The 27,925-nt window shown below is 36.3% G+C and overlaps 1 protein-coding gene across 1 annotated transcript in view; it reads right to left on the bottom strand.

The window, feature by feature from the left end:
- Positions 1–27,207, bottom strand: part of LOC147841697 (nesprin-1) — a 39,796-nt gene extending 12,589 nt beyond the window's left edge. Inside the window, exons 1-11 of the mRNA XM_087274388.1 lie at positions 27,198–27,207; positions 25,619–25,731; positions 25,176–25,381; positions 19,824–19,985; positions 19,381–19,654; positions 15,521–15,693; positions 13,062–13,371; positions 12,798–12,962; positions 5,879–6,238; positions 3,990–4,126; positions 1,245–1,422 (exon numbers count right to left, since the gene is read on the bottom strand). Coding sequence (XP_087130514.1) covers positions 1,245–1,422; positions 3,990–4,126; positions 5,879–6,238; positions 12,798–12,962; positions 13,062–13,371; positions 15,521–15,693; positions 19,381–19,654; positions 19,824–19,985; positions 25,176–25,381; positions 25,619–25,731; positions 27,198–27,207 — 2,088 coding nt within the window. The remainder of the gene's footprint in view (positions 1–1,244; positions 1,423–3,989; positions 4,127–5,878; positions 6,239–12,797; positions 12,963–13,061; positions 13,372–15,520; positions 15,694–19,380; positions 19,655–19,823; positions 19,986–25,175; positions 25,382–25,618; positions 25,732–27,197) is intronic.
- Between the last annotated feature and the right edge of the window lie 718 nt (positions 27,208–27,925).

The raw sequence follows: 27,925 nt of genomic DNA, 5'->3' as shown, positions 1-27,925 counted from the left end.
CAGCACATGAATAAAACATGAATCTTGACTTATCTGAGCGTAAATAAATAAACAGCAGTTGTACATTTTTGTGTCAAACTTGTTGCAGTTTGAGCCAATGAGAATGTTGCCATGCGCCTAAGGCCTGGGATATAATAGATGATAATAAAATCCTTAACTTATTTAGAAAACATTTTGCGCTTACTTTTATTTATTCTTTTGTTCTCTTGAGCACAAAATAATATATTTTGAAGAATGTTGGACACCTGTAACCATTGTCTTCCATAGCAGGAAAAACAAATACTATAGACGTCAATGGTTACAGATTTCAAACAATATTTAAATATCTTTTGTGTTCAACAAAACAAAAAATGGTCAAAGTCAACGATGAGCAAATTAATTTTGATTGTTGGGTGAACTATCCAAACAACTATTCATCCATTCATTTATTCATTCATTTTCTTTTTGGCTTCGTCCCTTTATTAATCTGGGGTCGCCACAGCGGAATGAACCGTCAACTTACACAGCATATGTATTACACAGCGGATGCTCTTCCAGCTACAACCCATCACTGGGAAACATCCATACACACTCATTCACACACATACACTAGGGACAATTTAGCTTACCTAATTTACCTATACCACATTTTTGGACTTGTGGGGAAAAACCCCACAAACATGGGAAGAACATGCAAACTCTACACAGAAATGCCAACTGACCCAGCCGAGGCTCGAACCAGTGACCTTCTAGCTGTGAGGTGAACTTGGTACCCACTGCGCCATCATGCAGCCTAAAACAACTATTATTCAGAGTAAATCAGCAACCCATTTCAGGGTCTAAACAACTAAACAAATACATCATAACTGATGGATGGAAATATAAAGCTTAAATATAAATGACATGCAATTTCACACCGCAGATACAATTTAATGAATGACATTCAAATTCAGCTGCAAATCTCTTTTCATCCATGTCTACCTATGTCTCTTTCATCACACCATACATCATTACTGCGCATTTTCCCTTTGCTCTCTTGGGTTTTCCGCCGCACTAATTGAAGTCATAAATAGCCCAGTCTGGCACATCCTTGGCTGAACGGTGGCCTCATAAACTGGCCCATGGGACCTGCGAATGGACTATCACTTTGTCAAATTCTGGCTACTCTTACATGACAGGGATAGAGACAACCTGCTGTGGCCAGACTATGGCTCCGTTCCACAATTCTACAATTTGGCCTCCTGGACAGAGAACCGTCCACTCACCTGGATCCTTTGGAGAGCAATAGAGGCGTCCTGGATGCTATGAGGAGAGTCGAAGCATTTGGCGGTGGAGATGTTGGCATTGACCAACCACTGCCGAAAGTCATGCAGAGAAGAGCGGAAGCGTTGTTCCAGCAGTTTCTCCTTATTCTGACACTCCCTGGAGGCTCGCAGACTCAGGCTACAGAGAGAAAAAAGATGCACACAGAGGTATTAGAAAAGGAAAGGTGGAAAAGGGGGGAGAGGGTTAAAATGGGCGAGTGCAGGGGGGCTGATAGCGCAAGGTGAGCAGACATCTGTTTCAATGACAGGCTCTCTCAGAGGGAGAGTTTGGAAATCAGAAAGTGAAAACGCTGCACAACCGGCACACACACAAAATACACACTCACATACAGCAATGCGGATGAGGTTGAAGTGGACGGTGGAGGGAAGATAAGCATGTTTTTTTTTTGCTGCTATACCTGAAAAGCATGCTAACGAGGCAGAGCCTGCTGTCATGACAGGTGCTCTCAGGCGAAACACTTCAGATGCAGAGCTATGAGGTGCAATATATCACAGCCCTTCATTCACCTCAGTGCGCTAAATTTATATGTGTCAATGTATTCTATTGTGAAGGAACAAATGTACAAAACAAGCAATTCAATGTTTATTTATATAAATAATTCAATTAAAATGGAGAGGAAATGAATGACTTTACATTCATTCATTCATTCATTTTCATTTTGGCTCAGTCCCTTTATTGCATATTATTATATTTTTACGCAGCGGATGCCCTTCTGTGCTGCAACCCAGTACTGAGAAACACCCATACACACTTATTCACATACACATACACTACAGATAATTTAGTTTATTCAATTCACACATAGCGCATGTCTTTGGACTGTGGGGGAAACCGGAGCACCCTGAGGAAACCCACGGCAACACGGGGAGAACATAGAAAACTCCACACAGAAATGCCAACTGACCCAGCCGGGGCTTAAACCAGCGACCTTCTTGCTGTATGGTGATCGTGCTACCCACTGCGCCTTGTCGCCTAATGTCTACATTTTCAACAAAATAAAACATTAATTTACTTGCATTTCTTTAGATTTTTTCTCTCATTTATGACCCAATTCTTGAGACATTTTTTTATGAAGCAATCATATCAAAGGTTTACAAATGATTGGATCACTGGACTGTAGTGAAAGCATCAACATTAATCTGTCCTTGTCTCACATGTTCTCCTACTGAAATTACTCCTTGTGTTTTTTCCCCCTTTTTATTTATTTAAATAGTCAAGAAACATGCATTCATTAATCAACATAACTAACAACACAACATATCATATCACTTTTATATTTTTATACACAACATATATATATATATATATACTGTATATATAAGCAAAGTGCTTTAACACTGTCTACATATAAACAAAGACAAAGAATTAAGACAATATCAAAACAATACAAGCAAAAACTGACAGCATCAGCATCATTTTGTCAACTTACTATTACAGCTGTCTATTTAAAAAATACTTTTTGTACACACAGACTTTTTTCATAGTTCACAGACTTAGTTCATATGCACACAAACTTTTCGTTTTGAGACAGAGCTTTGGGTAATCTGTTTTTCCATTACAAAATGTCACGTTTAAGATCCGATTTCTTTAAAAATTTGTGATCTTTACTGACTGTTCAATATACAATATAAAGCTGCTCTCAGATCGGACAAGCACTGCATTAAGTTCCATTAACCCCGGCCATGTCTTTAAAATATAACAGTTTATTTTACCCCAGTATTTTCAATGGAATTTCTGTGCAAACCTGTTGCTACTGATGGCGCTAGTGGTTACAAAAAGTGTTTCATCTCATTCTATGCTTGAACAAGTAAATAATTACTTAAATTTATTTAACTGAATGTATTGTAATAACATTATAACATCACTGTTGTAAAAACAACCTTGTGAAATTGAAAATACTCTATAAGTACTCTATAAGTTAACTATAAACTTCTAGCTGTGCATATGGCCCATTAAGTTCTTACACTTTTATTGGGTTTACTTTTAGAAATAAAAACAATTTTAATAAGCCGAATGAATGAATGAATGAATGAATAAATGAATGAATGAATGAATGAATGAATGAATTATTTTAATGAACTATTCGACTAATATAAAAATATGTTAAATAAATAAAAGAAAGAAACAAATAACCAAATAGTAAAAAATATTGGATGTGTTTACATTTTCAACAAAAATCATACATTAACTAACCTTTCTTGAAGGTATTTTTGTAATAATTTGTTACACTTTATTTAGACTATTTATTTTCAGAACTCAAAACAAAAAATTATATACATTATATTATTGCTGTTTGTATTGAACTATTAAATTAAGTTAGTTAATTGTTTGGTACATTTTAATATACTACATGTACACAATACCGTTTTTATGCTGTTTACTCATCAACAGTTTTTACAAAAATAAAAATGTCAAAGGAAAAATTTTAACTCGTTAAAACTATGACTCTACCAATAAAAACAGACACATGCAATAAGCAGTGAAGACATAAACAGGAAAATCTGTGACAAACAGCCATCTTCCACTCTAAAAATACCAAACAAACTCAAAAAATGAACTGCTAAACAAAACCAGACGGTGACCGTTTGACTCCAAACCCCTTTAACCTGCAGCATATTAGTGTGTGTGTGTGTGTGTGTGTGTGTGCGCGTGCGTGTGTGTGTGTGTGTGTGTGCAGCACTCACCTGTTGTGTAGCTTTATGAGAGCGCTGACTCTGTCCGACTGTGGACCCAGATCACTGGAAAACCCACACAGTTCATTGAGCTGCGCCTTCAGCTTCTCCTCCATAACTTCAGCTGTCTGAAGCCCCTCCAGAACACCCTGACAAACACAGCGGGGTGAGTGTCAATGCACAGGCCATGCTTGACACCTAAAATCTCATTTATCAGCTTGCTGCTTCACACACACTCACACACATCTGCGCATTGAGCACTGAAACACACAACTCCATTCAACTCCAAGAGAGGGATTCTTACAAAAGCATTTCTGTTCTTTGCCGAGTCCAGGAAGCGTTCCCACTTCTGCAAACATGTCTGAGATTATACCGAGGAGCCTCTCACCCTCCCCCTGAGCGTCTCTTTAAAAACAAGAGGGAAATGCTTCCCTAACTTCCCTCTATACAACACTTCCTACTGCGGTCTCTCTCCTCCTCTTCCTTCTCTTACTCCTCCCGGTCTTCCACTCTTCGCCCTCTTTTTCACACTCTCCAGCGGCTCTCATTCACTTCTCCCCGCCTTTAACATGTTTTCTCGTTCGCATTCTCTCCCTCCCTTTCACATTCTGCCCTCCTTCCTCCCGCCTCCTTTCTTTCTGTCCTCTCTCTCTCTCTCTCCTGGTCCCGATGGGAGTCAGCTGTCAGATGTTGAGGAGCTTGAGCCGCGCAAACGAGCGTGTAACACAAACAAGTCCGGACACCGGAAACACGGGATGAGAGAAAGTAAAAAAAAGGAAGATGGAAGCATTGAGGGATTTGAGGAAAAAAGGAGGAAACATTTTTTAAACCCTTTTTCAATTATCTAAACAGCAAGCTGCAAATGAAGTATATAAAAAACCTCAACAGCAGGAAAACATTACAACTCAGTGTTGTGTATGTGAAATAGCCAGACTGCAGACAGAAAATATGACAAACAAGGAAAGCAAGGAAAAAGGGTATTACTCTGTAAAAGGTTGTTGTTGTTAATGTTGTTGTTGTTTTAACCGGGGTCAACAAGTTCGTGGTAATGATTGGCCAAAAAAACATTAATAATTAATTATTAATTCATTAATAATGAAAAAAAAATAAGATTAACATAAATAAACAATTTAGTAGAACAAATGAACAAAGATTAGTAGAAAAGAAACAAAGGAATAAGATAAATTAGATAATTAAATAAAAAATAACTGAACAATTGTAGTACTATACAAAAATATGAAGATTCAATAGAAATAGGAAAAATACATTACAATTGCATTGCCATATTGATTTAAAAACATATATGCATTATAAAATAACATTAAATATAAAATTTTGGCCAACTGTTTTAAAAAATAATAATAAATATCCAAAATGTATTTAAATAAACAAAAAAATAAATAAATAAAATGTGATTAAAAGAATAATGATTTAACATTATCTGATCCAATTAAAATAAACAACACATTAAAGTCATATTTAAAATAAGTTAATAATTGTCAATTAATAAAACAGAACAAATAAATTATAATTTAACTTAACATTTCTCTCAAACACAAACAAACTACATAAAGATAGAGGTATTTTATGGCTATTTTAAGAAACCTTTTGCATATGTTGCATATCTGGTTGTCCATATCTATTGATCAGTCTATAGTATAGGTCATCACTGAACTACATAAATATTGAATACATTCTGAATATAATCATACAGTCTGTATGGCACAGTGTGCGTGTCCCTTTAAGAAGGACCCAAATTCTTCATCAAACTGTCATAGTTAACGCTGTTGACTTTCTAAACAGCGCGTGTCTGGTGTGAGAGCTTACATAACGTACACTGTAATTAAACAGCATTTACCTTATACACTCCCCCTTTCCTCTTCATCTCGACTCTCAATTACCTTGGCGAGCGTCCATCCCTCCACCGCCGCGGCTCCGCTGTTCCTCCGCTCGGCGCAGCTCAGTCCGTCGCTCCACTCCTTCAGCTGGCCCTCCAGCTTCTCCATTTCTCCCTCTAGCTGCGCTGTCAGCCGCGTCTGCTCACGCTCGGCCCCTGTCGCCGCCGCCACGGCTGTCTCGAGGGCGTCGCGAGCTCGTAGCGAAGCTCCCTCCCACTGGTGCAGCGCTCGAGCCAGAGCCGCCACCTCTCCATCCATCAGCTCGCAGCCCGCCGCCGCCGTGTGCCTTCCGGCTCTCTCCGCGCTCAGCCGCACGCGCCGCAGCCGCTCGCGACCCTCGCACGCGCCGCGCTCCAGCAGCTCCTGAGAGAGAGCGAGAAAGAGGGAGAGAGAGAGGGAGGGTAAAGTTGCTACGGAAACTGCAGCATCGGTGCCTGCTTGTTATCCAACTACTGCTGCCGCCGCTCGTGACTCGCGCGCTGCTGAGGCTGAGCGACTGTTCAGCGCGCCAAAAACTCTCGCGATTCAGAGGATGAGCGATACTGTGCCAACGCGGCACCGCCTTCTGTTTCATCAATCTAAATTAGCAGCATTTTTATTCCTAACGTGCTTACTTATTCAGTCGAGATTTCTCAGATTTAAATAGAAATTCATTCATTCATTCATTCATTCATTCATAAAAATCAAATGCGAAATAAACTTAATTAAGTTCATTGTTTTATTAATAAACTACTTTAGAATTAAAAGTGGGTGTTGGGGAATAAAAAAAATAATTATTAAAATTTTTACAAATAATCATTAAAATACGAACAAATTAAAATAAGAATAACACGTGTTATACAGTAGCAAAGATTTGAAATGGATCAAAAAACGTTTTTCAAAATTGTCCTAAGACAATAATGGGTGTTGGAAAACGGGAAGGTTCTGATCAACTTCAAATGCTGAGTACTGTATTGATGTCATATTTGCATTTACTAAATGTAGAAAAATGAATAAAGTGTCATACATTCTTAACCATTGAGTCATTAAAAAGACTATTTATACATTTACTTGAAAATAAGCCAGGGGTGGAGGGGTGGGGTTGTTGAGTTTGTCTTTTTTGAATTTTCTCAACATATTTCTAAACATAATAGTTTTAATAACTCATTTCTAATAACTGATTTTTTTTTATCTTTGCCGTGATAAGACAAAAAAGGCTTAACTAGGTTAATTAGGTTAACTAGGCAGGTTAGGGCAATAAGCCAAGTTATTGTATAACAATGGTTTGTTCTGTAGACTATCGAAAAAAATAGCTTAAAGGTCTAATAATTTTGACTTAAAAATGATTTTTACAAAATTAAAAACTGCTTTTATTTCAGCCGGAATAAAACAAATAAGATTTTCTTCTTTTCCAGAAGAAAAAATATTTTCAGACATACAGTGAAAAATTTCTTGCTCTGTTAAACATAATTTGGGGGGAAAAAATTTGGGGGCTAATAATTCTGACTTCAACTCTACCTTTTACTTTTTAATTATGTTAAAACCTTTCTTTCTTGTATATTCACAATTTTTATTAAACATCAAAGTAGACATTTTATTGCTTTTAATGTACTGTATATAACATAATTATGAAACATGTCATTTCATGCAGGCTCCGAAATAGCAATCCTCATTTCTTTTTAAATATATGTTAGGGCTGCACAATATTTATTCAGCATTTATCATTTTGTAAGTGTTTTCTTTTTTGAGGCCTGTGAATGTTTTAAGGTTTTAAAAGCATTCAGGCATAAGAAAATGTACTGTTTTAAAAATTAACAATGATTATTTTGTTTCTTTCTCTCTCCCTCTCTATGAAAAAAACAAAACAATAAAGTCCTACTACTCACAAATAAGTTACTTAACAAATAGCACTACTCCGATGTATTGTTTCTTCTTGTTGAATTGCTGAAGACCGACTCAACTGTAAGTCGCTTTGGACAAAAGTGTTTGCTGAGTGACTAAATGTAATGTAATTTTATTGAATTGTTGATAAAATTAAGACTATGCAGTATTATTCTACATTTGTTAATTACTATATACCTGAATACATTACAACTCTACAGAAAATAATGAAATGCTGTTTATGTTTATATCTGGAAAGTATTCATAGCGCTTCACTTTTTCCACATTTTTTATCTTACAGGCTTATTCCAAAATGAATTAAACTCATCCATTTCCTCTAAATCCTACACATAACATTTTTTTGAAATTGTTGCAAATTTACAAAAAAAAAAAAAGCTAAAAAATCACATGTACATAAGTATTCACAGCCTTTGCCATGAAGCTCTAAGTTGAGCTCAGGTACATTCGGTTTCCACCGATCATTCTTGAGATGTTTCAGCAGCTTAAATGGAGTTCACCTGTGATAAATTCAGTTAATTGGGCATGATTTGAAAAGACGTACACCTGTCTAAATAAGGTCTTAGGGTTGACAGTGCATGTTAAAACACAAGCATGAAAACAAAGGAATTGTCTGTAGACCTCTGAGACGGAATTGTCTTGTGGCACAAGGCTGGGGAAGGTTACAGAAAATTTTCAGCTGCTCTGAAAGTTACAATGAGCACAGTGGAAAAGAAGGACAACCATCTGTGCGGCAGTCCACCAATCAGGCCTGTATGGTAGAGTGGCCAGACGGAAACCACTCCTTGCCTGGAATTTGCCAAAAGGAAGACAATGTACAGAGACATCCTGAATGAAAACATGCTTCAGAAAACATGCCTCTTAACATCAGACTGGGGCGTGGGTTCATCTTTCAGCAGGACAATGACACAAAGCACACCACCGAAATATCAATGGAGTGGCTTCACAACAACTCAGTGAATGTCCTTGAGTGGCCCAGCCAGAGCCCAGACCTAAATCCTATTGAACATCTCTGGAGAGATCTGAAAATGGCTGTACAACGTAGCTTCCCATCCAACCTGATAGAGCTTGAGAGGTACTGCAAAGAGGAACATGCAAAAATTCCCAAAGACAGGTTTTGTGGCAAGCTAGTGGCATCATATTTAAAAAAAAACTTAGGGCTATAATTGCTGCCAAAGGTGCATAAACAAAGTATTGAGCAAAGGCTGTGAATACTTATGTACATGTGATTTTTCAGGTTTTTTATTTCATAAATTTGCAACAATTTCAAAGAATCTTTTTTTCACATTGTCATTATGGGGTATTTTGAGAAAATGAAAGAGTTTAATCCATTTTGTAATAAGGCTGTAACAAAAAAAAAAATTGGAAAAAGTGAAGAGCTATGAATACTTTCTGAATGCACTGTATATATATATATATATATACATATCTCAAATTATTAATATTTATTCCACCCCAGGCTGATTTATTCATACATTTTTTTAATTTTACTTACTTACCTATTGTCATCCCTCATACAATAAAAAATGAAGAAAGAAAAAAAAGGCATGATTTTAGACACAACTGCTTTCTATGCAAAGTTATGTCTGTCCTAAAACACCCCAGTTGTATTCCATTATAAATAGAAGGCATTTTAAGGTAATATAAAGGTATAATCTCTGACAAACAAACCACATCTTTAAAGCTAAAGAGATGGAAGCATTTATTTGAGTATGATTTATTTAGAGTGCTGCTGTGTAGTCCTATTATCCTTTATCCCATCTACTCCACTCTCTCAATCTCTCTGACTGGCGTTGATCATCTAGGGAGAAACGTGCCAGAAACAGCATAAAAAATTTCCCACCAATTTTCTTCCTTTCTCCCCTTTTTTAACACCTCTTATTGCTCTCTCGGTGCCTCTGGTACTTTACAATCATTTTCTTTCTCATCAAACACACACTCAGTATTATGGAGATCTTCTTTCTCATCAAACACACACACACACACACACACACACACACACATACACATACACACAAATAAGCTACAGAGATAAGCAAGCAACATAATGAGCTAATCAGCACAGAAATATTGCAGATCCATAAATATAGTCAAATCTGAGCATCTGCGTCCATTGATTTGTATTCCAGTGAGAGAATACAGTACAAAAACTCTGACCTCTAAATAAAATATACTACCACTCACATCAATAATCAAACATTCGACAACACACACTAACACACAGATTAACACATTTTCCATTTAAGTCTTTTATAACAATATTTATTATGTACAGTATATGTTGTGCATAACTGTGGAATGTTTTCCTTTATACTTTAGTAAAAAGCAAGCTGAGTGTTTTGTTTCTAAACACTTCTGTCAGTATCGTACAGTTGGCAACTTTTTAATGCACCATTTAAATGCACTATTTTAAATACACTACTTTAATACACTTTTTAAACACTCTTTTTGAAAGTAAACACTGCATATTCCATGAATTGTGCAATTTTGGGCCATTCTGCATTGCAACATTTTGTGATCAGCTTCTTCTTCTTGTATTCCTCTTCATCTGAAAGCCATTTTAGCTAAAGTTTCTGCTAACTAAATCATTGAAAATGTAAATTGTGTTGTATTGTTTTGTCAGGCGAGATTGAGTGGCAGCGGTTGCACCACATTGTCCCTCATGGGGTTAATAAAAACACATATCTCTCTATCTGTTTATACACCCACACTCTGTAATCATATGTGCAGATGAATTGCAATTATGCATTCATATCATCAGTGTCTCACATAATTCGATGTGCAGTCTCACACCAATCTGCTTCAAAGAATGCATTTGTTCTTGTCGCTTCACACTGTTCACAATGAAAGATGATGTTTGTAAATGAGGAAAACAATATGCTAGTTCTCTCTAGCATTTTCCACAGAGAGAGGACAAGCACGTTCACAGGAAATAGCATGCTTAATTAATGTGTAAAAGCTCTGCTGAATTATAAACTTAATGAAAAACATTCAAATTGCATGCTTGTTTTAGACAAATGTGGACTTAAGGAACAATGTGATTTGAAAATGAGTAATTGGCAAGAAATTAGAAATATTGGTAACACTTTAGTTCAAGAAACCAATTTCACCGTTAAATGTATAGGCTTATTCCTACTATTAAGATATTGATTGTTTATTACTTATAAAATACATATTTTGCAAGACTTTATTATATATCCTTAATCCAAACTAATAACTACTAAATTAATTACTGTAAATAAGCAGCAAACTAGGAGTTTATTCAGGCAATAGTGATAGTTATTAACTCATCATTTAAGAGAAAACACTTCCGTATCATTGACGAGTTTTATGGCAATCTGTGTTTTAGATATGTTATGCTAGAGGAAACCCTATGCATGTCCTGAGTAAAGTACAGAACTTCTCTGTGTCCTAGGAACAAAATGTAAGACAACCAGAGAAAGAGAATGTAAGACTGTGAGTAAAAAAAGTTTTACAACATTCCTTTGACTTCATCTCTTCATTATAATGGTGTGTTACATACTACTTACTACACACATACTGCACACTTTTAGAAAAATGCATTTTTTTTCTTTTTTTTTTCATCCAAAAGTATTACATTTTTGATTAAACCTACAACCTTTTTGTTGTTTGAAAGCAGACACTTGGTTCTTTGTTTTGATATATGCTATGCTCATATACTCACCAGCCACGCTATTAGGTACACCTGTCCAACTGCTCATAAACACAAATTTCTAAACAGCCAATCACATGGCAGCAACTCAATGCATTTAGGTATGTAGACATGGTCAAGGCAATCTGCCGCAGATCAAACTGAGAATCAGAATGGGGTAGAAAGGTGATTTAAGTGACTTTGAATGTAATATGGTTGTTGGCTGGTCTGAGTATTTCAGGAACTGCTGATCTACTAGGATTTTCACACACAACCATTTTTAGAGTTTAGAGAAAATGGTCCAAGAAAGAGAAAATATCCAGTGAGCAGCAGTTCTGTGGGTGCAAATGCCTAGTTGATGCCAGAGGTCAGAAAAGAATGGCAGATTGGTAACTCAGTAACTCAAATAACCATTTGTTAAAACCCAGGTATGCAGAAGAGCATCTCTGAAAGCACAACAAGTCAAACCTTGAGGCAGATAGGCTATAGCAACAGAAGACCATACTAAGTGTCACTCCTGTCAGCTAAAGACAGGTAACTGAGGCTACAATTTGCACAGGCCCACCAAATGTGGACAAAAGAAGTTTGGAAAAACGTTGCCTGGTCTGTTGAGTCTCGATTTCTGCTGCGACATTCGGATGGCAGGGTCAGAATTTGGTGTCAACAACATGAAAGCATGGAACCATCCTGCCTTGTACCAAATGTTTAGGCTTGTGGTGGTGGTGTAATGGTGTGGGAGATATTTTCTTAGCTCACTTTGGGCCCATTCATACCAATTGAGCATCGTTTGAATGCCACAGCCTACCTAAATATTGTTGCTGACCATGTCCATCTTTTTATAACCCCAGTGTACCCATCTTCGGTCTCTTGAACATGACAATGAGTTCACAGTACTCAAATGGACTCCACAGTCAGCAGATCTCAATCCAATAGAGCAGCTTTGGGTTGTGGTGGAACTGGAGATTCGCATCATGGATGTGCAGCCAACAAATCTGCAGCAACTGTGTGAGGCTATGATGTCAATATGGACCAAAATCTCTGAGGAATATTTTCAGTACCTTGTTGAATCTATGCCACGAAGGATTAAGGCAGTTCTGAAGGCAAAACTGGGTCCAACCCAGTACTAGTAAGGTGTACCTAAAACCTAAGAGGCCGGTACACTTACCACTCACTTACCTTCCTAGCAGGAAATTTTCTGATCATAAATCATAAAATTGCTGACAATGGCTGGCAAGTTTTTTAGCAAACGCTGGCACAGAAAGAGTTATAGTGAAAATTGGATCTCATTATAAAATGTGACTGCACTATATGGTATAAAAATATTTAGTATAAAAACCTAACACATTTTTTTTCTTTATGTAGTTTAATATGAGAATAATTAAATTTTCTTACCCGGACATCAGTCAGCTTGCGACTTAAGGTGGGAGAGTCTCCAGATGGGTCAGAGCACTGCTGAAGCTCCTCCCCTACCACCATTAGCCAATCAGTGAGCTCCCTGGTTGTTTCCATGTACGTCTTATGTTCGTGGACAACATCTTCTGACAGTCTGACTCTCTCCTAGATAATATAAAGTATCAATTAACTCAATTAAATTTTTTTTTGATTTACACTTACTCACTTAGACTACAACTATCCAGCATAGGCATAATACTGCACCTCTGCTGCAGCTTTGACATCCTCAAAATGCGCCCTGAGGAGAACCATTTCTTCCTCTTTAAAGACGGGGTCACCAGTGCGCTTGTAAAGTTCGGCTGCACTCTCCTCCAGATAGCACAAAGCTCCCTGGTGGTCCTCCACATCTGATGACAGCAAGCGCAGTCTCTCCAACTGCTTTCGCTTCTCTCTAAGCCCAAGCTGAGGCTCAAGAGGACCTTTAACCTCCAGCCCGACTCCCTCCAGCCACCTCTGCAGCTGTGCTCGAGACTCCACAAACAAATCCCATTGACTTACGGTCCACTCCAAGCGGCTACAAAAACACATAAGAAGCAGAGATTGTAGTTACTTTTAGACACTTTCATTTTCTCAGAGTTTATTCATTGTAGATTAAAATATTGTTATGTAACAATGTTAGAACAAATTCATCTTAATGTAATGTCAGATAACATTGATATAAAGGTACAGTACATTAATGTATTGGATTACACTGAACCAAAACAAAGTCAGACAACTGTTGGTGTCACAGTATTTATTGTACACATCTGTCAATACTTTGTTAGTTCACAATGAGCCTCAGTGACAGCCTGTAGTCTCTGCTGTCAACCAGGTTTATGCAAACCTGAACTTGAATAATTTCCCAGCACTGCAGCAGTCCTCTGGTTGGTGTATAAAATGTCACAGTTTACTTTCTTTGCTATCTATGACTTTAATTAAATGAAATAGAGTGTCACGTATCCATTAGTAAAAGTATATATGGATTGTTTATATTTTACATTTTTGGATGGATGGATGGATAGATGGATGGGTGGCTGGATAATGGATGGATGGTTGGATGGATGGATGGATGGATGGATAGATGGTTGGTTGGATGGATGGATGATTAGATAGATGATGGATGGATGGATGGATGGATGGATGGATGGTTGGTTGGTTGGATGGATAGATAGATGATTGAATAGATGGATGGATGGATGGATGAATGGTTGGTTGGATGGATGGTTGAATAGATGGATGGATGGATGGATGAATGGTTGGTTGGTTGGATGGATGGATGGATGGATGGATGATTCGATAGATGATGGATGGATGGATGGATGGTTGGTTGGATGGATGGTTGAATAGATGGATGGATGGATGGATGGATGGATGGATGGAGGGATGGTTGGTTGGTTGGATGGATGGATGGTTGGTTGGATGGATGGTTGAATAGATGGATAGATGGATGGATGGATGGATGGATGGTTGGTTGGATGGTTGAATAGATGGATGGATGGATGGATGGATGGATGGATGGATGGATGGATGGATGGATGGATGGAGGGATGGTTGGTTGGATGGATGGATGGATGGATGGATGGTTGGATGGATGGTTGGATAGATGGATGGATGGATGGATGAATGAATGGATGGATGGATGGATGGATGGTTGGTTGGTTGGATGGATGGATGGTTGGATAGATGGATGGATGGATGGATGGAAGGATGGATGGATGGATGGAGGGTTGGTTGGATGGATGGATGGATGGATGGATGGATGGTTGGTTGGTTGGATGGATTGATTGATGGATGGATGGGTGTTGGGATGGATGGAAGGTTCGATGGATGGATGGATGGATGGATGGATGGATGGATGGACGGACGGACGGACGGACAGACAGACAGACAGACAGACAGACAGACAGACAGACAGACAGACAGACAGACAGACAGACAGACAGACAGACAGACAGACAGACAGACAGACAGACAGACAGACAGACAGACAGATAGATAGATAGATAGATAGATAGATAGATAGATAGATAGATAGATAGATAGATAGATAGATAGATAGATTTTCAATGTATGACTTATTATGTCAGATTGGCTTTTTAAAAAAATGCTTGTACAACTTAAACAGTTAAATTACCAAAATATTAAACCACAATAAAGGTAAATTTGTTTTTATTTCCAGAATACATTTTAGTTGCTTGTGAATAAGCAGGAAATCTTTTCTTTGTGCTTTTGTTTGTTTTTTAAAAAATAAGAGAATTAGCAAATTACATATCATTCATTTTACTGGATTTTACAAAAGGTCCCAACATTTTTGGAATTGATGCTGTAGAGTAATAGATGGACTGATGGATAGATGAACAGATACATAGATAGATAACATCATTAACATTCCAAAATTACACACTTGATGTTAATTGAAACTGATAGAGCAGGATAATAACTTGGTTACCATAGTGATAATGACTTTAATTGCCACCTGCAGTCAAGCACACTTATCAATTTAAAAACAGCCCACTATGCTCCCACTCTTATCACTCCTGACCCAAAATACCTTAATGGGGCTGGTAATTACTATTGATGTTTCCCTGGTTCTGGATCATTTTCATTCCCTAACAATTGACCTAAACTTTTTAAACGCAGGCTATTTAGTGAGTTAAGCTACACAAGTCAAGTAAACAAGTCACCTGTGACAACTCATAGCTCCCAAAAGCAGTGCAGCCCATGCGTCTTCAGCTTCCTGAAGCTTTGAACAGATAACTCCTCGCTCCACTTCTCCATTGGTCTTGATGACCAGCTCTGCTTTCCCGGCCGCCATGTTGAGCTTTACCTCGCCCTCTCCCTTCATAAGCAGGATATCCTGGATGAGAGGAAACAAACACAAGTTACAGCTACTGGACACAGATACAGTACAGACCGATTCTAAAAATATTCCTTCCCCTTAAACAGTTCTGGGAAATGTCAGTTGAGTGTTAAATGTAAACTATAATCTAATGGATGAACAGGTGAAGATCATCAAATACAAAGAGGAAAAGGAGTAGCAGAAAAGTAGAGATTTAATTTAACATTAAAATAGAGAATAACAATAAAATCAGGCCTGTCAATGTTAATGTTAACTTAAGCAATTCATTTAAAATGTATTAAAAAGAATTGAAACTTGTACAAGCACCTTGATAGCAAAGTTATGCCTGTCCTAAAACACCCCAGCTGAATTTGATTATAAACAGAAGGCATTTTAGGGCGATAAAAAGGTATGACAAACAATTAACATGTTCAGAGCTAAATAGATGGAAGCATTTATTTGAATATCATTTATTAGAGTGCTGCTGTTTAGTCCTATTAACCTGATTTTGGTTTTCTGTATGCAATCTGTATTTTTAACCACTAAACACCAAATGCATTAAAACAATCAGCCCTAACAAAGTCATTTAAATTACTGAGTGAATTATTAATTAGCCGTTTAACATTAAAATACAAGCTCTGTCATTTTCTGAGATTGCTTCTAAAGATCTCCAGCCCTAAATCATCCCACTGTGTATAAAACCGGCTAAACATTATGGCCCGGTGATTAGGGCTGCACAATATATTAATTCAGCATCAATATAGCAATGTGATCATTCACAATAGTCACAGAGCAAGTATTTGCAATGTTGAGTCTGGGTTATAATTCATCATTGTTTTTTGAGGCCTGTGACTGTGTGATGGTTGTAAAAGCATTCAGGCGTAGGAAAACGTACTGTTTGTACTTTGAAAAAGTTATAACGATTCATTTTATGAAAATGATTATAAAACGAAGACTATACAGTATTATTTTACATTTGATTATTTAATTACTGTATGGGTGAATAAATAATGACTCTTCTGAAAGCAATAAAATGCTGTTTATTTAATTAGCATATTTTTATTGACTATCTATGCTTGTAGATTGTTTATTATACAAATATCATGCTCAATAATATAAATATTATGCTTATTATACAAGACTTATTGTGCTCTAGCCCTATACAATAAACTTAATTACTGAATTATATTTTATGCACTCCCAATCTTTCCAATCAATCTAAAATTATAGACTCTTTACAAACATTTATTCAAATCATCAAGAAATTGTACAATATTCCGCAATATACTGTATGTTGCAGAATAGATGCAATGTGTAATTTTTCCAGTATCATGCAGCCCTACCGTTAATTCACAAACTATGTTTTCATGAACAGTTAAGTGAACCAATATTTTACTAGTATGTTTTTGATGGATGAGCACTGTTATCTAGGTAAAATTACTGAAGTGATTTAAAGGAGTCTGTTATTACTGACACTCATCCAAATTGTGTAGGTCAGGGTTGTCCAAACTCAGTCCTGGAGGGCCGGTCTCCTGCATATTTTAGTTACAGCCCCAATTAGACACGTGAGTCAGCTAATCAAGCTCTTTCTAGAACTATTCTAAACATTCAGGCAGGTGTGTTGAAGGAAGTTGGAGCTAAACGATGCAGGACACTGGCCTTCCAGAAGCGAGTACTGGACACCCCTGGTGTAAGTGTTTAAGGCTCTATTTTGACGGTCCATGCGCAGAGCGCAAAGCGGTGGGCGCAAACGCTTTCAGGGCATGTCAGAATGCATTTTTGCTCATTTAAGGACGGAAAAATCCACTTTGTGCTGTGGCGGATGGTCTAAAAGGGTTGAGCTTATTTTCTTAATGAGTTATAGGTGTGTTTTGAGAATAAATCAATCAGAGTCTTCTCCCATTCCCTTTAAGAGCCTTGCGTCGCGCCATAAGCGCATTTGCTATTTACATGACGTAAAGTAAGTGTAAGTGGAAAAACTAAGCATTTCACTAGCAAACAGTTAACAGTTAACAGTTAAAGACAACTGTTAAACAGAGCATCTACCGTGTGAGAATGAGAGATAAATGATCTACTATCATTTTTGCTCTTGTGGATAGGGAACCTTTACGCACAGACATCAATTAGTCTATAAATAATTAATTTTGTTTGTTAAGCGCAAATATTTGTTTCAAAACTATTTCTAAATTCAGTTCTAATTTCCAGCAAAAGAATAAATGAACAATAATAACAAAGTGTGCTCAAAAACCTGAGTTATATCCTAAAACACATGCTGTGCCCCATATGATCTAAAACCTGCAGGTGGGCAAATCTAAGCTTGTTTTTAATAAAACAAATATAAATATGGATATTATAAATAATATTGCTAATAATGATAACATTATACAAAAACAAATTGTTATGAATGAACTGAAAAAGCCTCCCGAGATGAAGAAGGCATAAAGGCAGTGTTTTTTATATTTATGTAGGCTAGAAAATAATATGTTTTGTAATATTTTAATTCTGTATATTTATAAATATATATATTCTTATTATATCCTATACATATCCTTAATAATTAAATATTTTCATATGTAAAGATATTAGCGTATTGCTCTCCTGTGTGTATTAAGCAGTGTGTAAGCGAGGCGCAACTCTGCACTGGAGTTTAGACCGGGTTTGTTTTGGTCTAATGAAAAATCAATTTTAGTTTCTCAAAATAGCAACGCGCCACCACTGGGCCTCAGAAACCCTTCCTTTTTAGACCAGAACGCCTATGGGCACACATATGAGCGCAAATGCATTTGCTATTTAAACAGCGTAGCGCAACGCCTCAAAACAATTCTTGCGCCAAGCAGAAACTAGCAAAAGACTATTGCGCCACGCCTTGCGCCACATTGCGCAGGATGTATGATAGGGCCCTTAGTGTGCATATTTATTTTTCATATGGATTATGAGGTGTGCTCTAGGAATCTTCATTCATTCATTCATTTTTTTGTCAGCTTAGTCCCTTTATTAATTCGGGATCGTCACAGCGGAATCTACAAAATCCTTTTTTTTTTTTTTTTTTGAAAACAACCTATATTTATTTCAGCTATTTCAGTTTTTGTTTATTGACAACCTTAAATTAAACACATATAATGATAAATAAAATAATACATACATGATTAAATAAAAAACATTATATTTTATGATGAAGAATTGACATCTAGTTCCCAGTACTGGGTTGCAGCTGGGAGGGCATCTGCTGTGTAAAACATATGCTGGATAAGTCGGCAGTTCTCTTCGCTGTAGCAACCCCTGATGAATAAAGGGACTAAGCCAAAGAAAAACTAATGAATGTATTGATATCTACTCTGCACTTGGAATGAACCAGATATCTTAAAAAAAACATTGGACAATATCACAAGATTTGGGGCCCTTTCTTATGTCACTTCACGGGGAATTCTTTTCCTCAAAGAAATGTATTGTAACTAAAAAGTTGTTTTGATTATTACTACTACTACATTGTATACTTGCAAAACTTTGTTTTAATTTTTGTTTTAGTATGGTTATGCATATCAGAAAAGAATCCTGGAACTTGTAACTAGAATTACTGTTGTTCTATTCAATACGCAAATAAAACATCAAATTTGTATCCAAATGAATTTCCGTTGTCTGACATTCAAATATAAAAGAGATAAAAAAAAAAATCACTAAATGTGCAGATATTCCTAGTTGTTGTACCTGAGCTTGCTCAAGTTTCTCCTCCACCTCCTTTTTATTCCCCTCTGTGCTCTCCAGTTTCTCTAACTTTATCTCCACATCCTTCAACCAGGTTTCCACTGCTCTTAGCGCCTCCTCAAAAGCCTGGTAGTCCTGCAGGCTGCGGAGTCGAGTCCTAGCCTCCTGCAGCAGAGCTTCATGGTTCAAGAGCATCTCTTCTGCGGCACTATTCTCTGCCCTTGTTTCTCTCTCTCTGACGGTGACAGAGGACTGACACAGACGTTCAAGAGAAGCCCTATGGCAGAAAACATACAGCCAATTTTCAGTACATTTAATCGTAACAGAAGATGGCTAAACACTGAAAAATAAATATTCTCAAACACACAAATAAAACATGAATACTTATTCTTAGATACTGTTACGGTACTAGTTCATAAACATGCAGACAGACTGTCCATATGTACCTCCTCATCAGCAGCTCTCGATGGATTTCCTCCACTCTTGTCAGCTCCTCTGAGCAGTCGGGGGCTGCAGGCTCACTCCCACCCCACAGAGGAGCATCTGTCTTCAGTCTCACCTCCAGCTGTTGCAGCCAATCGCTCAACTCCACCACCCGCGCTTCATACCTTAATATAAGAAAACACACTTGATTTGATTTTAAATACCTTAAAGACATGATTTTTAATTTCATTGTGTGCGCTTATTCATTCATTCATTTTCTTTTTTACTTAGACCCGATCAGGGGTCGCCACAGCGGAATGACTCCCAACTTATCCAGCATTTGTTTTACGCAGCAGATGCCCTTCCAGTTGCAACCCATCACTAGGAAATACCCATACACTCTCATTCACACACATACACTACAGACAATTTAGCTTACCCAATTCACCTATAGCGCATGTGTTGGACTTGTGGGGGACACCGGAGCACCCGGAGCAAAGCCACATGAACACAGGGAACATGCAACATGCACGAACATGCAAACTCCACACAGAATTGCCAACTGAACCAGCCGTGGCTCAAATCAGTGATCTTCTTGCTGTAGGGCGACAGCACTACCCCCTGCGCCACCAAGCCACCTTGTAAGTTTATATTATTTATACTTTTAAGTATAATTATGTTTGTCTTTTTTCACTGTAATATTTACATAAAATATATTAATTAAGATTAAAGAAAATATCTTAATGTCTGATGGAGTGGATATTTTTTAAAAAATTATATTTTTATGTTACTATTGTACAAGCTTAATAAATACACTTTTCAGTGAGGTATAGTTTATTAGGATAGGACAATATTTGAAAGAGAGTGAAAAATTCTGGAATCTGAGGGTAAAAAAAATCTAAATATTGAAAAAAGGTCCATTAGTTAATGTATTTACTAACATGAACAAACTATTAATACATTTGTTTTGCTACTTATTTATCTTTGTTTACGTTTGGTAATGCTATTTAAGTTAAATGACATTAGTTCACGTTAACTTGCAGTACATTGACTATTATTAGCATGTACAACTTTGGATTTTAATAATACATTTGTCACAATCACCAGCGATCTAAACTTCAGAAATCACTGGAGAACATTCACATTTACACAGACTACAATCCTGTCTCAATAAAAAAACTATACTGTAAGTATTTTCATGCAACACACACACACACACACACACACACACACACACACCTGCCCCAAGTCTCCATTGATTACACTCACACAGCTGATGCTGCTCAAGTACTGATTACACACGCACATACATATGTATATGTATATATATATATATATATATATATATATATACATATATATGTATATATATATGGTTCACTTTTAGACACCCATTGCTGAGTCCTGTTGAACTGTAAACATTACGAGGCATTTTCCTCGCCTTCCATATTTAAACCTTGCTTTGTTTTGTTTGTTTTATGTTGTCTGCCGCCTGCCTTTTTGACAATCTGTGACTCTGGATTGCCTGTTTACGTCTGTTTGCTACTGTGTTAACTGTTGCTTGCCTGACCATCTTTTTAGTAAACCTGCGTTTGGATCTGCACTTCCTTTGTCAGCATCCACTTCACATTACAGCATTAGTTATTGTTGAACTATGCTTAATAAATGATTTACAAGATTATTCATACTTAGTAAACACAAAAGTGTTACTGACATGTTTAAAATGGTCTAAACGTACTCAGGGCTTCACGGTGGCCCAGTGAGCATCACAATCGCTTCACAGCAAGACGGTCGCTGGTTCGAGCCCCGGCTGGGTCAGTTGGAAATTCTGTGTGGAGTTTGCATGTACTCCCCGTGTTCACGTGGGTTTCCTCCGGGTGCTCCGAAACAGTCCAAAGACATGCGCTATTGGTGAATTAGATAAGAAAAAAATTGTCCGTAGTGTTTGTGTGTGAATGAGTGTATGGATGTTTCCCAGTGATGGGTTGCAGCTTGAAGAACATCCGCTGCATTAAACATAAGCTGGATAAGTTGGAGGTTCATTCCGCTGTGACAACCTCAGTATAATAAACCATAAATTGTGCTTTGATATATTTGCAGGGGGAGATTGACAAAAACAATTCCAATAGAGTATGATATTTACTTAATATTTTAATGATTTAAGGCATAAATGTTAAATCGATAATTTTGACTTATAAAATGTACTGTTATCTAATCCCAAAAATATATTTGTGCAACATTAGACATTTTTTTGTGGTTTTGTGGTCCAAGGTACTATTTAAGGTGTGCAGATTTTCATAGATAAAAGTCCACAATATATGGAACGAGTTACCATCTCCCAGAAAAAAAAGATCTATTTCTAAACGGCCTAAATCTATGTGGGTTTGTAAGAAATTAGCTTAATGCCAGCCTTCAGTCTTCATTGGCTGTCCATGAATAACGCCTGCTTTATCCCTTAAGCACTGTAGTTGCATTTGTGGACTGTAAGAATTTTGTTTGTGTTGTCAATATGACAGGAAGATAGCTTCCTGCAATATGAAACCACTAGATATGCATTTCAGATAAACAAGTTTTGAATTACCTCTGCAAAACAAAACGTTCCTCTACTTTTTTTTGACTTACAAGAGAGTTTACAAAATGATGTGTTCTGTGAAAGTTTAAAGAATTTTCACATTTCAAGAAGTACTGTTTCTTTTAACATACCTTTTAATGTGCATTCTTGTTTTTATTTTGCTGTAACTATAGTAAATTGGGTCACACTTTATTTTGATGGCCAGTTTGTTGAATTTAGGTTACATTACAACTAATTCTCATTAGATTACAAGTAGACTGTAAGGTTGGGGTTAGGATTGGGGTTAGGGTTAGTGTAGGTTGACATGTGCTTGCAAAGTTTCTTATGGTCAGTTAAATGTCTGTTAAAGGAGCAGTATCAACAGATATTAAGCAGACAGTCTACTAATACTCACATAGACCATCAAAATAAAGTGTTACTGTAAATTGTTTTTCCATCAGACTTAATCTCATCTGTGCACTCTATTATGACAAAGGATGGCACAGCTCTTCATTAACTGCATCTTAATCGATATGGAAATGTGATTGGATGGTAATTTTGTTTTTTAAAATATACTACATGGCTGCCATTCATTGGGCTATTTTTGTGTGACAGAAGACTACGTCTGTTACTGCTAATGCTAAGCAATAAAGAATTCTAGGCAAAGTGAAATACAGAATTTAAAACATTTAAAACAAATCAAAAAATGATTTGAAGGATGGAAATGATATGTTTGATACTCATTTATGCCAATGTGATAAATAAGTGAACACAGGGGGATTTAAAATTATTGCTATGCTTTGATCAGAGCAGATGCTCCAATATCTTGCCAGTTGCACAGGTGGCAGACACTCCGAACATAAAAAAAGATTATTTATTAAGAAAGACCACAGGTGTTTTTTCCCTTCGTTTGTAAAGTATTTATTTAAAAAGAAGATTTCTTTCTTGGTTTAATAATTTTGGAAGATTTCCCTTGGTCCTCAATTTATTTCACTTTTTCCATCCTGTACAGTAAATCTTCCATAATAATATCACTTGTCTAACAGAAGGCAGATTTGAAATTACATCAGCCTCTGGGAAGTTGCATCATTTCAATTGGACAACAGCACACACAAGAGCAAGTAATATAAATGGTTTTGATGAGCTATGTGCTTTGTCTTTTTGTAGAATGGTCCATCCGGTTTAAGCCAGTACATTTACAGAAATCAGAAAATATTTCAAAACAGAAATATCAAACTCCACAATTTTTAAAAGTGCATTAGAAAATTCTAATTTGAACTCTAAAGGTGCAGACATCAGTGCTCCGCATTGCTCTTTGTGAGTTTTCTCAGACCAAAGATAGCAGCACAGGATATGACAAAATATAACAAATGATACTGAAACAATGCGAGCAAAATCTATTGTGCTGACCAGCACAAAACTGCTTTACAATCTGATCATTTATTGATATCAATGTATAGTGAAACTGATTATTGTTGATCTTCAGATTCACATTGTTGCCAAGTCACAAATTTCAGCTCACACAGTCAATTTTGAAATAGATGACTTCCTATTGGCTGGTGCCAAATCTCACTAAATATGATATGAAATTTGCTTCCATTAACAAAACAAGTCGTAAAATATAGCTTTTTTCAGAAATTCACTTAATTGTTATATATTTTTTACATTACTTACATCTCAATTAAATGTATCTAGATTTAATTATGCAATGATATATGCGATTTGAAGTAAGTTCTTTTTTTATAAAAATATAAAGTATAATAAAGGAAAATGTCTCATTAAATTTTACAAATAACTTTTGTGAGAGTAAAATGTCAAGATGTATGTTTCATTATTCAGTGTAACAGATATGTTAAACATTCAAAAATAAAACAACAAACTTATTTTATGCTAAGTTCAACTTCTCTATCTATATACAAATAAGTCATCATAGTGAATTTCATTATATTTTAAATTAATTTTATTTATATATTAAATAAAAATTTCTTGGGAACAAACAAATGGGTTAAACCTAGTAGTTTTAAAGATAATGAAAAACAACAAGTCTTTTTTTAAATGAATTATAATTTTAGATCTGCATTATGATATGTTATTATGTCTTTATTTAAAAAATACATATTATGAAATGCTTATTGTTCTAAATCTGCATGAAGATCAATTTTAATATATAAATTATTGATATACTTCTACTTCTTTTTTAAAATATATTCATTATGTGTTTTTGTCCTGTCTCTGTAACTCTGTTGCACTGTAAAAGCTCTGACAAGAATAAAATTCCTTGTACTGTAAGTGTGAACATACCTAGCAATAAAGCTTTTATGACATATTAGTGGGAGTCATCTGTAATTCATGGCAAATGTAGTCATCATTTTTAATACTATATACTTTACTACATTTGCACTGTTTAATGTGCAAATATTACTAATATGAATTAATAATGAACAATACTTATATGGCATTTATTAATCACAGTTCAACATTTACAATTAAAATCCAAATCTTGCTTGCTAATATTAGTTAATACATCATGAATTAACAAATTCACAATGAACAACTTTATTTTCATTGTCTAGCATCAACAAAGATCAATAAATTCTGTAATAATTGTATTGTTGATTGTTTGTTCACGTTACTAATTACATTAACTAACATTAACTAGTACAACCCTATCCAAACTTTGAAGGGAAAAACAATAATGACATGACAAGAAAATGTACCCAAGCTATAGTGAATATAACCGTTTTGAAAAATGACAATGTTTAATTACTAAATCAAATTTCTTATCTCCTTGTATTTCCTAATTTTCCTAGACCACACTACTTACGCATTTATCAGACTGGCACTTTCTTCCAGGGACTGTAAGCGCTGTCTGCACTCCAAAACAAACATATCCAAAGCATTCTGACAGGAGTCCAGCTGCTCCTGTACACCTCCCGTCCCACCTTTACTGAGATGCAACAAGAGTCTCTCTCCATCCACACAAACACAGGCCAAACGCTCCTCGCCCTCTGCCACCTCCTCCAACACAGTCTAAAAATGAGCAGATAAAGAAATTACATTACACCAGGGACAGAATAAACCACAGCAATTAATAACGCTAAATGGCTCTTAATCCCATATTTAAAATCCAGAATAATCCCTTATTAGATGGAGGTCTGAAATGGTTTTTCATTGTTTGACTGCTGATTAGCAGCCAGCAGTCGCTGTAGATTGGTTTGCTCTGCTACAGGGCTTTATTTAGTAATATGTTGTGCGTTATGACTCTACCTTGAGCTTTTCTTGCTTGGAAAAAATAGCAACAGCATCTCCTGTTTGTTCAAAGCAGACTTCAGCTTCAGCCCTCAACTCTGAGAGCCAGCCGTGAAAAGCATGTGCTTTCTCTAGTGAAATGAAAAAAGAGAGACAGAGAGAAAGATGGTTCATATGAGGAAATATACTGTATGTGTATCTGCCATGTATATGAGGCCAGATGGACTGTGTAGGTGTGTATGGATGACGGAGCATTGTATTGACTGGAATAAAAACAGTGTCAATCTCATGGCAGCACATATGGCGTTTGCGAAGGCTGAAATAACAGTGCGGATTTGTGTATACTAATAGATGAGGTGAGTCCAGCAATTCATGTGGATGTAAATTTGATACCTTGCTAAACATTGTCGGTTTTTAATCTTTTAAAGACATAGTTTAGTGTTGACCTAGGGGGTATTCCAGAAAGCAGGTTATGTGACATACTTGGAGACGTTTAAGGATATCAAGCAGATAATGTCAGATTATCCTAACTAAGATCATTTTTAGGGTAAGTTGCAGTTGCAATTTACGCTCTGACTGCTTCAGAGCAGGTTAAGTTCATCTTAGGTTTAGTTCACCTCTGAGTTGTTGAATGTTTCTTAATGAATTTTAGAAATTTTCAGTACAACCCTATTATTAAATTAATAATTTGTACTGGTATTTATTTATTATAGTTTTTCCATAACACTACTTGAAGGGCTGTTCTTAAGACTGTCATGCAACTTTCATAATCATGACACGGCACGTCATGAATGTAAATGAGATTTTTATTCATGCTTATAACATTTTAAATTCAAATATGACATAAACAAATACATCACAACCTGTTTTTGTCTGTCATGACAGCTTGACATTACCAAGACAACAAAACGTGTCATAAATCTGTCATAAACATGAATGTCATGATGCCATTATAAATGTCATGAATTCTATAGCAGCATTGTTAATCTTTTTCTTTTTTTTTTTTACCTCAGCTTCAGTGAAACAAGCTGAATTTGTCATTACATATTAATTACGCACATACATATTTGACAGAGTAATGACACTTAATGAGACATTTTAGTGACAAATACACTTTGTTCCACCGAAAACGTTATATTCATGACTATTATAATGGCCTAAAGACAATCATGTTTATGACAGATTTATGACAAGTTATGTTGTCTTGGTAATGTTAGGTTGTATTTATGTTAATTTGTCATAACCATAGCATGTAACATAATTACAACTGTCATAAGCAGGCATAAAATCTCATTCACATTAATGACAAGTCATGTCATGATTATAAAGGTCTAATGAACATCCCTTCATGTAAAGTGTTAACCATTTTTTGATTAAATATATTGCTTTTGTAATTTTTTATATAAATATAAATCACCTTTAAACAAATGGTAGACCAGCCATTTTTGGCATGTGTAGTTAGCATCTTGTTCCCAATAAAAAAAAAAAAACTTTTTTTGAAATGATTTAAGATCAAGGCTTCAAGATAATTCTAATATGGCAGATAAGCCCTAGTAATAACACGCCATTTAAAAGAAGAAGAGGTGTGGCACTTTACTTTTTGACATGTATTTCAATGGGGATTTATGATATTATTCGGTATATGGAAAGTCTTTTGTGTTCAGGGCTAACATACTCAGAGTTGACTGAATTATTCCTAAGACTGCTTTTGGATCTATCATACTTTGTGTAAGCAGGTTTAGGGTTAATCAACCCAGAATTCAACATTATTTATCCATTCATTCATTTTCCTTTGGTTTAGTTCCTTATTTATCCGGGGTCACAACATCAGAATGAACTGTTCCAGCATATGTTTTTAGCAGCAGATGTCCTTCCAGCCACAACTGAGTACTGGGAAACACCCATTCACACACATACTCCTACACTACGGCCAATTTTAGTTTATGCAATTCCCCTATAGCGCATGTCTTTGGACTGTGAGGGAAACCGGAGCGACCTGCAGGAAACGCACACAATCACAACATGCAGTCTTTACAGAGAAATGCCAAGTGGTCCAGCCGGTACTCGAACCAGTGATCTTACTGTGAGGTGACAGTGCTAATCACAAAGCCACCATGTCGTTGGATAATGTGTAAGTAAATTAACTTGCTTTATAGAATACATTCAAGCTCTCCAAATTCTCCAGATTTCAATCCAGTTGAACATCTGTGAGGTTTGCAGGTCAACAAGTTAGATCCAGGTGGTGCAGTGGGTAGCGCAGTTGCCCCACAACAAGATGGTCACTGGTTCAAGCCTCTGCTGAGTCAGTTGGAATTTCTGTGTGGA

Source organism: Danio rerio, chromosome 11, assembly GCF_052040795.2.
Source record: "Danio rerio strain M-AB ecotype USA chromosome 11, GRCz13ab, whole genome shotgun sequence".
NCBI classification, from domain to species: domain Eukaryota; kingdom Metazoa; phylum Chordata; class Actinopteri; order Cypriniformes; family Danionidae; genus Danio; species Danio rerio.
Note: the sequence above shows the minus strand (reverse complement) of the source record. Positions and strands in the feature narration are given on the sequence as shown.